General features: G+C 39.1%; 1 protein-coding gene across 42 annotated transcripts in view; it reads left to right on the forward strand.

The window, feature by feature from the left end:
* The window catches only part of adgrl2a (adhesion G protein-coupled receptor L2a), a 98,109-nt gene that overhangs the window by 37,316 nt on the left and 45,340 nt on the right, over positions 1-15,453 (forward strand). For all 42 annotated transcript variants that reach the window (XM_069521923.1, XM_069521918.1, XM_069521925.1 and 39 more), the window contains exons 3-4: positions 3,914-4,127; positions 14,769-14,878. In XM_069521923.1, coding sequence (XP_069378024.1) covers positions 3,914-4,127; positions 14,769-14,878 — 324 coding nt within the window. The remainder of the gene's footprint in view (positions 1-3,913; positions 4,128-14,768; positions 14,879-15,453) is intronic.

Consider the following 15,453-nt stretch of genomic DNA (forward strand, 5'->3'; position numbering starts at 1 on the left):
CAAAGGTTAACGAAGTCAAGTCAGATCATTCATCTGTGTATCATAGATCAATAAATACACATAATAAATCTTATTTAATTCATTCAAAGTCGTCAATACATATTATATGAGTTTGGACAGACATGGTAAATTACAACTTGTCTGGTCAGAGCAGAGACAGTGGTTCTAGCTCATTAGCTCATTCACTGCCATGTTGAAACTTCCTGTTGCTGTCATGGTTACACCCAGGCAGTTATAATTCATACTGGGCTCAATGATTTGATTAGTTATGGTGAACTGGTACTTGTGTTCCCGACATCTGGGGCGCTTTAAAAAAAATCATAGTATCAGTTTACGGCAATTTACTGTCAGGGCCCAGTTCTGACTGTATTTCTCTACCGTGTCCAACTGTAGTTGTGATCCCTTTTTAACCAACAGAGATTTCTATACATGAACATTGCTGTTTAAATGACTCAAACAGATCCTGGTTAGATTTTGATGTTTCATGAGGAAACATTTACTGACGACTTTGATTCTGAAGAGAATATCAAATAAGATAACACAAATTAAAATTATTACATAAAAACATCAGAAAATGTATTACTTGATATAGATGTTGAAATAAAAGACAATGAATCTCATATATGCTGCTGGATTTAGTTTGCTGCACTACTGGGTGTCCCCATTGATTTATCTCTGTCACTCATCTCCCCATATACCAAAAGTACCATCTGACACCAGGGAGAGAAAGTAGTTTAGCCTCAGGTCTAATCAATAGAGAGAAGCTTTTGGAGGTTGTTTACAGCTGTGCTTTTGGTCCATGATGCACAAACCCAGCTGGCCAATAAAATGCACTTAGACAAGAGCAATTTTGTTTGATTTCCAGAGATTTGAACACAAAAATGAACCATTATTACAGGGCCTGTCATCAGCACGGGTGAAAAGTTGCTAGTGTATTTCAGTAAAAGTCAAACAGTATTCTCAAGCACACATTTATCTCCTCACTGCGCTAGCCTCTGTTTTCCTACTTAAGCAGAGAGACTGCATCAATTCTAAAACAGAAAACCAGAAGCAGGGATTGTAAAGGCTCTGAAGAGTATTTAAGTGTTTTAACAGTGTTCCAGGCGCACAGAGCGTCAGCGGGTTTGGAGAAAAAACTCAGACGTCTTGCGTATGGCCAAAGAACCAGGGCACTTACAGTCATGAAGCAGGCCAGTGCAAGATAATGTGTCTTACCAAGCCATACAGTATGTAACCACTGCCAAATGGATCCATGTAAAGTCTATGTGACCTCTATAGTTACACAGACCAGGGTTCAGACCCTTCCCAGCTATATAACAAAAAGACATGTATTAAGTGTTTAGGAAATTGAATGATGTTGGATCGTGAGATAATTTACAGTGTGATGTGGAGCAGTATAATGTGTAAATGTACTTATATAATGGTATGAACTTGATAACCTGTCCAATTCTTCCACTTGTACATTTTAAAGAGCTTTTAAACTCCGATTTGCCACATATGTGGCCAGTTTTTTCCTTTTAATAATACAACTGGAGACAACAGATGTGTCTCCATCATAGTATAACATTTATAATATGGCACTGACTGATGGCTTACATAGGTTCACACAGTTAGCACACATTTGCTTGACTGTTGAAGGAGCGATGCTGGAGTGCACTGACATGAACGGAGACCTGGCTGTCAAGACCTGTTTCTTCTCTGTTTTTTCCACACCTTAGCTTTTTCTCTCAAGCCATCAGCTCTGATAAATTGTTTGTCACTAAGCGTTACTCTTTGACTCCAGAGAGAAAAGGGTCTTGAGAAAAAAAAGACAAATATGTCTGAAACCTATCATATTTGATAGGTTTGATAGCCTTTTACTTTTTCATGACTAGTAGTCACACAAGAAAGTTTGATGTCAAAAATAGCAGGTAGAGTGAAAAAAGATCCTGCTTTTATGGTTGTATGCTCCCAAACAAATAATGTTTTGAGACGTTATCAAACATGAACTAGGGACATTTTTGGAAAATTGGGTCCGGATCTTTTCCAGTTTGTCTCTCATATATGAAGACAGCCACAGGAGTTCGTCTGAGTCCTACGTGTTCGCAATATCAGGAAAATGTACAAAACAACAAAAACTCAAATCGTTTTTCCAAGATGACATCTTCTATGTATAAAGTTCCTCCTTTCTATCCTGGAATGTTTGTATTACTTCAGTTTTTTCAGTTTTGCACCCAGCACGTTAGAAGTGTCATCAACACGCATTTTGCTGCTGGGTTCTCACATGGGCTCTCTCGTTTTAGTTGAGGGTTGGCAGGAAAAGTTCCAGAAAAGTGTTAGCGTTCTCACATGCAGCCTTCCAGGAGAATGCCCAGGGTTCAGTGCATGTTTGAATGCAGCTTTATAGAGGGTAAATAGTCCAGGACAGCTTCCTTCCACCTTACAGTTATATCCTTTGTTTACCCTGAACTCTGCAATGAGGACCTTAGATGTAAGACTTTAACCTGATTGGTTTTCAAGTGGAAGATCAGGGAATGCAAACTGACATTTATCTTCCTTTTGTAAAATACCACAGGAGCATTTCCTGTGTGCGGGGCACCACGCAGAATGCTAATCCCCTGCCATTGTAGCATAGCATTTAATCAGACAGAGATAATGATATTGGTAGTTAACCGATGAGGCATCCGATGGGGTAAAATGAACTCAGCCATTCCCGGTCAATTTGGCAGAGCTGAAGTCGTGGCTTTAAGTAATCATCTCAGAGGATGACTCATTAAAAATACAGAAGTGCTATGTAATAGCATTGTAAACAACTGTATTGGTCAGACAGAGAAGTTGTTACTGCACCTCTTTTCTCCAGAGAATTTGAACTAAGCCTCATTAGGGAAATAGAAGCCTGGAAACACTAACAACATAGCCATCAACCAAGTTGCAGGAAACAACACTATTCTTTAAAGGCACAGGAGATGATTGAGTCACAGCAGAATTGCAGGGGAAACGTAGGTCCACAGACAGGCAGCTGCTAAAATAGTTTTTAAAGCTTTCTAACACTCTCGCTCCATACTTGACATGACATAGCCGTAAAAAAAGCCATAAAAAGGCTCTTTGTAAAAAGGAGTTTTGTATGTGCCTTTATGTGTTTGTATGTAGTTCTCTTGCAGTTTAAATATGGCTTTTGGCATTGCTGCAGTGCACAGAGCCACACTATTGATTTCTTTTCAATTTTTCCTACCCCCCTCACCCTCTCACACACACACACACACACACACACACACACACACACACACACACATTGTTTTTCCCTTTTTTTCCAGCCTCCCGATGGCCTTGGTTCGATTGTCAGCACAGCAATGTGGATTAAATTGCACTCATGTTGTACGGATGCTTTTAGTACTTTCTCGTTTTGGATAGAAAAAAAGTGAACCACAAGTCTCCAGTGACTAGTGACTCTGTAATGACAGTGTGACCCCTCATAGAAATGAATCATACATTGGTATGGCAGGAAAAAAACAGGTAGCGGAGTGTTTGAAAATAGAGAAGCATGACAAAATGAATTCTAAAAGGAGTTATTTTCTTTTATTACATCCGCTGCTGTCGCATTTGGTCATTGATGTTGTTTCAGTGCGCTCACCGTACATACTAACACCATTATCTCGCCATTGACATCTGAATTTATGTTTTTTGATGTATGCCAAGCAGGATTCACTTTCCATATATCAAGTATGATTTATGTTGCTGAACAGTTACAGACACTTCTTTTAAAATAAGTTGAATGACCATGCACAAAACTGCCACTCTTGTGTACATTCAGCACGTCCAACTCAGATATCCAGTGTCCTCTGCCTCTTACCATCTTCCCCTGCGTCAGCCGAACTATCCGGCCCTCTTCGATTTTCACTGATAGAGCTCTTTCTTCTCTCACCTTCTCCCTCAGGGTTCAGTCGAGCCGCCCTGCCATTCGGCTTAGTGCGGAGAGAGCTGTCTTGCGAGGGTTACCCCATCGATCTGCGGTGTCCGGGAAGTGACGTCATAATGATCGAAAGTGCCAACTACGGCCGGACAGACGACAAGATCTGTGACGCCGACCCTTTCCAGATGGAGAACGTCAACTGCTATCTTCCAGATGCCTACAAGATTATGTCGCAAAGGTAAAATACGCAGACACCACGGAACAGTGCCAAAGAATCGTTCCCAGGAAATGATGCCAGACTTACAGGACCCTTAGAAAATACTTGATAGGGCTCAACAGCAACAGTTGCATAGTTGCCCTGAGCAACCAGATCTGGAACACAGTCAAGCATTTAATTTTGTCTGGTTGCCCCTGTTGGCATCTGTTTTCCCGTGTTTAAAATCCTGCTGCATCCATCGCCTTTGCAGTAAAATCCTCCACCGAGGAGAATAACAGGGCAGCTGTAGGACTGATTTACTGTTATCGAAAATAGCAAATCTGATTATCTGAATGTAAGTGTGGAGGGAAAAATGAGAAAGTCAACAGCAGCCTGTCAGCATCAGTAACCTGCAAAACATCAACGTTAGCACTTAGTGAGCTGAACCTGAACTAAAGAGAATCAGAAACTCTATCATAACTTGAGGAGTGAAGCCGAGCTGATAAACAGAACAGAGCAGAGCAGATTCAAAATATCCACAGTGATGTTCACTAATGCACTCACACAACAAACAACAGGCTGAACAGACTGTGAAACTGCACTGATCTAATCTGGCTGCTGTGAGGTAATTCTTCTGTCTATTGTAATTTACTCTGTTAAATACATTACCTTGCAAATGTGCAATCTAGATTAAGTATGCTAACATTAGTCTATTACACTTAGCTTTGTTTCGCCTTATTAGTGAGGCTGAGCAACTTGCTTTTAGTGAAATCCGTTTAATTTGTGCCTCTGTGTGTGTGTGTGTGTGTGTGTGAGAGTGTGTGTGTGTGCATGTGAGAGAGGAAAAAGCATTCCAAAAAAAGTAATACAAAATTAAATACCAAATAAAATAGTGTTATGTAAAAAGGTCCATTTTGGTGTAATAAATTAATGCAATTTGAATCCAGTCAAATAAGAAAATGTAAAAAAGCAAAAAGTAGAACAATTCACCTTATTTTCACCCAAAAACTGTCAACATCACAAGCTTACACCCTGAATCTAGCCCTGACAGTGAAAAAATGACATTGTGCTGATGATGGATCACCAAACAATGATCCGTCTATCATTGGTTGTCTACTTCTATAGATCAGTCACACAGTAATAGACAGTGTTTTAGGCATTGTCTTGTTAGTGCAGAGTAGTTCAAACATATTTTTTAATCAGATGAAATCAAAGATTTGAGATAGATTAATCATGTACATCTGAAACTGACAGCAATGTGTGCTTATTCGGAGGATTTCCCAGTGGTGAAAAATACCAAGTACATAAGTACATCTTCTCAAGTGATATACCTAAATGCAGGTATTTATATTGAGTATTACCACTGTTGACTCGACCACAAGCCAGTGAGAAAGGTTGTGCTTTTTCCTACATTTAACAGCTATAATTACTAGTTATTTTCATATCAACACTGTGCATAAAAAAAAAAAAAAACATGGTCACATATCAGTCTATAAAATTGTTTGTACCCCCTTGGATTAAACCAACCTATACTATATATAGAATTGTTAAAATTAACTGTAGTAATAGTAATCCTGGCAGTGACAATTCTACAGGTTGCACTTGTACTTTAAGTAGATTTTGTTGCCATTACTTCTGGATTTTACTGTAGTATAATACTGATTGCAGGACTTCTACTAGCAATGTTTATAGAGCGGTAAGGCTCAGTGAAATAATTGAAATACCTCGTCAATCACATCAGCATACTGCTCCCCTCTATCGGTCCCTTTGGTAAATCCTGTTGGTCAGATTAAGCGCCGGTACGTGGCAGGACCAATTTAGAGATGCTCCATATCTCCTAAGCTCCCATTGATTGATCACCAGTCACACAGATGCCCCACATTTTTAAAGCCACTGTCTCTGTAGCCATCAGTCATGTGAAAGGAAGGATGATTTAGTGTGGAAAACAAACCAACGGAGGTACATGTTTCTGCACGCACACACACATGCACCACGACGGGGTTCCACTGGCAACGCTGTATACATGAGACCCTATACATGAGACCAGTTGTCACAAAGGTATGCCATCTGAGCCAGAGTGAGCAGGATGGAATGACATATGAGTGCCACAGCGAGAGATATGGACGGTATGAGAGCGTCAGCAACTCTAGTCCGTCGCCATGGGAAATAAAGAAATAATGAAATAAAACAGTCGAGCCCTTGTATTCAGGGGTTTTATTGTCAAGCCGTGTTTGATGAAGTCAGATAGCTGACTCACATTGTCTGTCTTGAAAGGCTACAGCCTGCCTGCTCCCTGCTTGTGACCCTGTGTATTACGCTGCCCTTAGCCTTGCTCGTATCTTCATATTAAAAACAATCCACTGAAGCACAAAAACACAAACATCCAGCAGGAGCTGGCAGACGAAAAAAAAAAAACAAAGTCTCGTCCAAAAGCTCTCCAGCAGAGGAGTCGGGTTCATTCCTCATGTGCATATCCTAAGTGTGCCAGAGGCCGGAGTTCAGATGTTATTTTAAATGTGTTTTTAGCATTTCAATGTTTCTGCTGAACTATTGTATTCGGAGCAAAGAGGAAAATGTCTGCGTTCGAAGAAAAAAGCACTTTGGTACAAAAGATCTCTCTCAGGTACTGGAGTTAAAAAGAAATCACACAAAGAAGAACCCCCTAAGAGCTTACATCTGATACCACAGGAAAGAATCTGAAGGTGATCAACGGACAGACACATATTTATATAATATGAGATAGAATTTTTTTTAATGGTGCAAATTCCTGTGAGACATATCACCAGGGAAAGTGTGAATTTATCAGCTTCGATATGTTTGCATCAGTGTGATTGTCCGTTAGTTAGGAGCGTAACATAGAAACTACTGGACACATTACCATGAAACTTGGCAGAAGTCCAGGAATTTTTCTCACTTTCTTTAATATTGAGAAATACAGAAGGATTTTAATATCACCAATTTTCCAGGGAATGCATTATGGGTCAGGGAAGAACCCATGAAATCTTGGTGCATATCCAGGAACTTAACATCAGGGGACTGAAATATTTGAGAGTGTGCAATTTAGTGTGGGCGCATTGAATTAAATGCAACGTTTGGGCCTTAGGAACATACTCACTTGAATGAACCATAGATTTAAAGATGCATAGTTCAATCCCTATATAGTTGATATTACTAATATTTACTGATATTACAGAACGATTGTTTGTGTAATAGGAGCAGAAATATAAAATAGATTTGAGGTCAGTTGATGAACACCCAACATTGCATATGCGACTAATGAGTGATTTTCTCCTCATGTCCATTCATTTACATTTATAGACTAAAACATGAAGCAAACGTGATGAAACAATAGCGCTGCTGCCAAACATTAATATCCTCAGCCAAGAAATGTAGTGAATACTTTGCCTATTTTGGATGCAGTGTTTGTTTCACTGTTACAAGGTCTGAGTCCATCACTTCTGCACATGTGGAGCAACCCTCCGCACTGTGTATGGAAAATAAAGTAAAGTATTTCCTACTGTACAGTCTCCCATAAATAAAGGAGCGAGGTGCCAAAAATATTTGTTGCCATAATTACCCTGCCCTATTAATTTCAGTGTGTGCGGAAAATCACATTAGTACTTGTGTGGAAAACTGTGTTCACTTTTAAACATCCGAAATTGATGTGTTCCTGAAGTGTGGAGAATTGGATTGAGGCTTCGCTGAGTTTGATAGATCCTGTTGGCACTTCAAGTTGTTTTTATATCTGGCTGGCATATTATATTCATGAGCACAATGATTTTATGAAAATAGCCCTAGGACTGTTGTGGCTCAATTAGAACATTCAGCTGCAAGCAATTAGTCGACTCAAGTGGGTGATAATCTGTAGAGGAATTTTTCATGTGGACACCTCCCCAGCAGATGTGAAACTGCATGGCAGTACAGTTTGAAATAATTAAATTATTGGTAATAATAGTCCGCGAGATTATTTTTCATGTGATTCTTCTTCAGGATTTCACATATCTCATCAAACATCATCTGTACTCTGATAATGATAATTGCACCCACAATGCATTCCCACCTGATAATATCCACCTGATTAAAACTGTGATTTATATATATAGAATATTTCTTTGTAATTAATTTACTACATGCATTAACCATCTGGTTCTTGGTTGTTGTTGATTTAATGTGACCACTCGTTCGTATCACAGCAGGTTTGAGGAGCAGCAAAGATGACAGTGACACATCTAATAATTCTCACTTATAAAGATATAGAATATGAATAAGCGGCTCACGTGTATTGATCACCCCTTTGACTAATGAGCTCCATTGGAAGTATTCGATAACAAGGTCATTGATTGCTGTAACTGAACATGGCTGGGTCCTGCCATGCTTGTGTAACATTGGTTCTTTCCAAAGGGCGTATATCATTTCCAAGAGTAATCAATGCAGATGGGTCTCTAACTGAGGACATGAAATACATCAGGGGGAATGCAGGAAAACTATGAGCCAGATTGAGTTCATTTTTATCATGAATCATTAATTAAATATAAGAAATATCATGAAACGGATAATTACAGCACACCGTTGGGTATTTAGACATTTTCAGTTTTGTATCTCAACAGCTTGACTCTGATAAATATTTACAAATATTGGTAATGATAGTAAGTTGGGGAGGAAATAGCTGACTTGCAATGTTGAAATGAACAGGCATCAGTTTGTAATTGGTGATATTTACCAAATTCTAGTCAACAGTGAGTGTGGCAGTTCTGCAGACTAAATGATGCCTCTTACACTATTTATATCAGTGACAAGGCTGCTTGCAGGGTTCTCCGAGGAGGTCCATTGTTGCCGCCTGACAGCGCGCTGCCTTGTTCTTCCTCTCTGTACATACAGTGTTAGTGCGTTATTTAAAGCACAGCAGATTAAGATTTCATAAAGATCCAGATTCAGCCGGGGCGTTTCTGAGGGGTGTACACAAGTTCATGAGCCATGAAACTGCTCTCTGCTCAAAGACTATATCGGTGATGATGTGCTAAATTAAAATAAAAGTGTCTGAACCGTCGTCAGTGGCTCTCATCAGCCAAGAAAACTGCTAATGGAATAAAAACTTTTTTTTAAATGTGGAGAAATTGATTTTGATAGGTTTTGTCAACATGTTATATTATTATTACAGTGCTGAAATAACACCATCTATTTTCTTTTTGTGGAGGCTTCTCCTTTAACACTACTGGATCTATTAGAATAAAGTGGGTTACCAGTCAATAACATATATAGATTTATGGTGATACTGGTCGATGCTTTTTGCTCCAACGTGACAAAATACCTTGTTTTGACAACTTTTGACAACTAATTTGGCTGCATTAGACCTAAACAGATGTTCTTATCTGCTTGTTTTTCCCCACAAACAATAAAAGTTGTTTGTTTCTATGAAATACACAATCGCATGTACTGCAACAGAAAAGTTGTAATGGCCAACCCTTGTTTGAAACTGTTAATGATTTCAGTAATGTGTGTAACAATCAGCTTTGTTTTACCTGTATTCTAAAATTATTCACTTTTACCAAATATTACAAATTTAGAAATTTGTGAATTTCAGAAGTTATCCAGTTATAAAAGTAAAAGTATTCAGCGGAATATTAACTAGAACATTGATAGAAAGTAGATTTAATGTATTTTATTATAAAATGAAGTGAAACCGATCTAAAGTAATGTGAATGAATAAACATGTCATTAACATTTACTAACCAATAGAAAATATAAAATTATTACTTCTCAGTTTCAGATCTTAACTGGTTGTCGGCCAGTTTAGTTTATTTTCATTGTTGTCTTTAGCTTTTGCTTTATACTCTGGTGAGCTTCCATTTCCTTCTGTCTTATAAATGTCCCATTTCGACCTGCAGAATGTCACCAGAGCATTTCCACTGACTTAATTCAGTGGCACAACGATATACCTTTGCTGGTTTAAAAATCAATAGTTGATGGACGGATGTGAGTCAGACAGCCTCCCTCCTGACTCTCTAAGAGCCTGGAATCCCCCCGTCAAGCACCATTGGCAGCTTCAGTAAATATAGAATAAACACAGGCATATGACAGTAATTACAAGTTTCTGGGATGCCTTACCCCGGATATTGGGTCAGACCCCAAGTTGAAAGCAGGATACTAATGGTTAATTTTCTAATGACCTATTTCCTGAAAGATTATTGGGCCACCCTCTTAGAAAAGTCTCTAAATATACCGTGATAGGTGCTCAGACATCCAACGTGTCTGCGGTGCATGTGTGTTCTGTGTCCTGTGTGCAACAGATTGTGCTTTTTTTTTGGTGCCATGCTCTGGCCCTGGAAATGATTTAATTTTTCAATGGTCTGTCTGCTATCAACAGGCTCGCCTCTTGAGAGAGATGTCTGCCTTGATAATTGTGCCATGAACCTCATCAGCATTTCAGATGAAATGGAGCTAGACGGGTCACTTTGAGTTTAAGAGATGCTAATTTGATTGAAATTCAAACTGGGAGCACCAGGAAGTAGATTGTGCCTTTCTCTGTAATGTGCTCCCCTCACTCATGTCATCTTACTCCTCCAGTTAAACAGCGATTGTTCTTGATGCTCCGCCTATATTTTTTTATTGTGAATTCCAAGTGGGTGCTCAGGCTTCCTGAACTCTGTGGGGTCTTTAGGGGTAGAAAGTTGAGCAGTGGGGGTAAATCTGTCCAGGGAATCAAGGAGCAACTTGTCCTTAGTTTAACCAGTTATGTCACATGAGCAGCACATGCCACATCAGCAGCTTTAATTTGTGAAAGACCTCCGTGACTTTCTGCACCGGTTTAATTTGATGTGTGGGAGGTGGTCGACCGAAACCAAATTGTTAACCGGATTTTCAAGATTTTTAATTGAAGCGTTACATGTTTAAAATAAGCCAATGTTCTTTTCTCCATCAACAAATCAACAGAATTAATATGTGACTATTTAAAATAAAAAATGCTGTGAAACAAACCTGATCTACTGCACACAACATCATTGGTAAGAATCACATTTTATTCTTTCTGAGAAATGGATCAGAGAAAATCAGTTTGGAATTATAGTGATTTTATGGTGCAGACATGTAAGTGAAACCTTTTACTCAGTAATACATTTTCTAGTATTTCCTCTGCTAATGGCAGTTGCATTTTTTTACACTTAGCACATTATCTTTTTGTCCAATTATTCCTCTGACATGCTTTGTGATTGCAGTGGAAAAGGTTAAATTGCATGTGGATACATGGAATCAGGGACGCTATCAGCTGCACCTTGTTGGCATCTTATCGCCCTCTTACCCCTGTCAGCGGGGAGTGCTCCTTCTGAATGGAGATTTGCACAATTGCACGCAGCATTTTCCATGACATTCTAATTGTACTGATGTCTGCCTCTTCCATATGGTCAGAGATGTGATGGGATTACGGCTGGAATACGTCAGTGTGATTAACAGGCTGACCTGGGAAATGGAGGAAATCAAAGCAGAACATATAGCTCTATCCTGCTCTAAAAAAATGGTCAGAACTATTTTTGACATTAAGAGAATGTTTTTTTGAATATGAAAATATTATTGTGTAAATTGTTCAAACATATTACAAATTATAGATGATGTCCAGCTTCTTTATATTAGTTAATGAGGATCCTATTTGTCTAGACTTAAAAACCTAAATTAATTGTCAAACTCAACATTCCAAGGAGAAAACATGTAACAAATATTTTCACAATAGTTGTGCCAATTCTTTTAATTTCATTAATAGAATATGTGTTAATTTCCACAGATGGTGTTGTATGTTTTTCTTGATATGAAGTCACCAAATAATTAGATAATGTCCCTGCCACAAATAAAATAATTTACTTTTCCCAATACAATTCCCATATTTCGGGTTATACTTCCTGTTTAACCCGTTTTTCCAACCAGCACATCATTTTTTCTCTTGCATTACAGGATGAATTTAATTAGGCGGCTCCTCTTTCCACTTTTGCTTGAGTGAAATTGTTGAGCGGCCAAGGTATTTAAAGAAATGGAATGTTTCACTCTGGAGAAAAGTGCAGAAAAGCTTCCTTTGACTTAATCTTCATTATGTGCATGATTAATTACTATATAGCCTCAGACTATCAAAAGATAGTCAGAGATATCATATTTTACATGTATTTAATTAGTGTGCACTTTGAGACCTGTGCCCTGGCAGGCCCGAATGCTGAACTTTTTATGCAAGGAATTTCAATTACATGCACTCCCTCAATCTACGGGCTAGGTCTATACATAGAGTCATTAGGGCTTTTTCAATTGGTCTCAGGAGATGCCCGAGGTTTCACAGATGAGACGGAATAAGAGTCATGCAATCCCATAGATCATGGCGCCCCTGCTCCACAGCTCTAAAATTAGGGCAATATATCAGCAAGAGCTATCAACACTTATGTCAACATTGTTTCAAAAGAAATATGAGTTTTTTTTCCTCCCAGTGCTTGCGTCCTGTTGTTTAATAGATTTGACTGAGAGACGATAGCAGGTCTATGTCTCATTAGTGCCATGAATTTTATTTTTGAGATCATTCTGTTTCATATGCCGAATATAAACCAGGCATTCATTTCCTGCTCCCATTGGAATCTGTTAGATAAAGCACTGTAATTTATATTGCTCCTGCGTTATATGCTTATGCATGAGGAAACAGGACGGAATCATCAAAGTGACCATATAATATATGGAAAGTACTGCAGAGTCATGAAATATTACCCACAAAAATTAAGCAGCGCATTATGGGCTCAGCATGAGGTGCATGTTTTAATTCTAAAACAGTCATTAATTTCCATAAAAACAAATACAATATGGTGATCTTCTCATTTGTTATCACGTGTGAAGGTCATTAATAAAGCGAAATGCCCCTCTGAGACCTTCGCTAAACACAGATGTGCACACCGAGATAAACACACATGTTTTATCATGGCTGTGTGATAGGATACAGCATTTTAAGAAACATTAAAAAATTGAAAATCCTTTTTCCTTGTGTTTTTCCTTCAGTGTTCCTTGTCAAATGCATTTCAGGTAAAAACTATTATCAAAAGCTAACGTGCTTAAGAAATACAACAGGAGGAAGAAGGAGATGAATTTCTTAGAAGTAATGGAAATAATAATGGATAATTCGGTTTCCTGCCATTGTTGTGATTTAGTTCTGGTTTTTCACTTGAACTCAGGAGCAGTTTGTTAAAGTGAATAAATGTTTGTGCTGTAAACCATAATATACAGCATTCCTTCACGGTATTCAGCTAAATGGTGGTTGTTTTCAGGTTGTTTGTGTCTGATCAATGCCATGCACCTCACAAGTAACCAAGTCCTGAGTGTTCCACTGTGCGACCTATAATATTATATTAATAACGTTTGGACACAGAGCAGTGATTACCTCAGCAGCCCAAAGCAAAGACAAAACCCAAAGCACAATACAGTGCACCCAGTAATGCGTTTTCCAATGATCTGCTGTAAATGGGTGCACAGGCCTGCGATAAGAAGGAACAAATATCATCTCTGCTCCCTGCTAAATCAGCACAACACAGTTATTGATCTGGCTCCTCACATTGCCAATAGAATTTTAAGTCCCCTCGGTAGCAAATACGGCTTTCGTGTGGTATTGATATCATTATCATGATTTCAGTACAGCAAAGGGGTGGTCACCTGCAATTCCCCGAGCCTCGGAGCACCCCACGGGCTCAATTAGAAGGCCTGCTCTTCAGATGTTAGAGGCAGGGACCTGAATTAACTTTTGACACAGCTGCAAAGAGAAAAGACTAACAAGCACATATTTGTACGTAACAGCAAAAACAGGATTCTAAATTTTATAAAAAATACATAAAAGACTCTCAGTATAGAGCATTTTGGGGTGCAAATTCAAGTGGCGCATTTAGACACTCGGCATGTGGATCCATTCAGAGAAGGAGCGGACTCAAATTAATAAGTCGGGACATTTTTGTGAAACACTCGAACTTTTGATAATGTGGGGGGGCAAAGTTGCATGAGGTCTCAATGCATATTTCATAATTTACACATAGTCTTGTACTACCGACTAACATTTCCTCACTCCATAAGGTCTATGCTCAAAATAGTCCTCACAGAGATAAAAGTACAAGTACACACACACACACACACGTGTGAGCTGGTCTTGTTCTAATTCAAACTAGCTTGGACAAGGTTAAAGAACGGAAGAACATTTATTCAGAAACCAAAGAATGGCGGCAAGTTAGCAACAAGACAAGTCATATTGCATTAATTCTATGGAAGCAAAAAATGCCTCCACAGCTTTGTTTCCATTTATACAGATTATCTGAGCTCTTGCAAAAAGATAAACAGAATAGTGGGTTAGTAAAGGGCCCAAAGGGCTTATTTTACTCCTTACACATAGCTGAGAAGATCCAATAGGCAACGAGTTCAAATTGAGTTGTCCCTGACTTCATTGGCAGTCGACTAAATAGCTCTGCTGCATGGTGACAGCAGCTCACCATTCGTTTTGCTTTTTACTTCTTTGTTGGTAAATATGAATATTTCACAGTCTACACGAGTTAAGAACATTTGTTTTTGCATTATTGAGGAGTCTGTACTCCACGAGTACACAGTGTTTTGACATTTCTGCATTTTTGCAATTTGCTCGAAAAGAGTTTTATCATTAAATGTGTTTCTGTTCCTTTGTTTTTTTTTTGACAGATGCAACAATCGGACCCAGTGCATTGTGATCACGGGTTCAGATGTCTTCCCTGACCCCTGTCCAGGGACCTACAAGTACCTGGAGGTCCAGTATGAGTGTGTGCCCTACAGTAAGTACGACCCCTCTGTCATCAGATGAGAGTTTTCCCTCCTTTCCTCCCTTCCCTCCACCGTCACATCCGCAGTTTCTCTCCTCTTTCTCCCCTCTCTCTCGTGTCATATCATATCCTGTCCAACTTCTTCCCCCTGCCTTGTCCAGACAGTCTGCTTCCTCCGTCTGCAACACCTTCCAGCACCATTTTCCTCCGTCTCTTCCTCCATCTGTGTCACACCATGAACTTTTCATGAAATACGACCTGTAAAACCCTGTGGTCCTTTTTTTCTGTACCAGCTTCTATTATTGATGTGCTCACCCGTGTTTCCAGCGGATCAACGAGGCTGGTTATGAGGCAGCAGAACATAGGGAGGGTAGAGGAAGTCATGGTGACTCTCCGAGATGGCAAGCGAGTGGTTCATTACTTTTAAGTCTTGCATGGGGAAATCTATCAGGCAAAGAAAAAAACAACAGCCTCACCTTGATGGCTTAATATACAGTACATCCGATACAACAGGTGTTGAAATGTGTTAACAGATGTTTCATTATGTAACCGAACAGAATGGCTCCACTCGTAAGTCAACACGGTAA

This window comes from Paralichthys olivaceus, chromosome 3 (assembly GCF_024713975.1).
Source record: "Paralichthys olivaceus isolate ysfri-2021 chromosome 3, ASM2471397v2, whole genome shotgun sequence".
NCBI lineage: Eukaryota > Metazoa > Chordata > Actinopteri > Pleuronectiformes > Paralichthyidae > Paralichthys > Paralichthys olivaceus.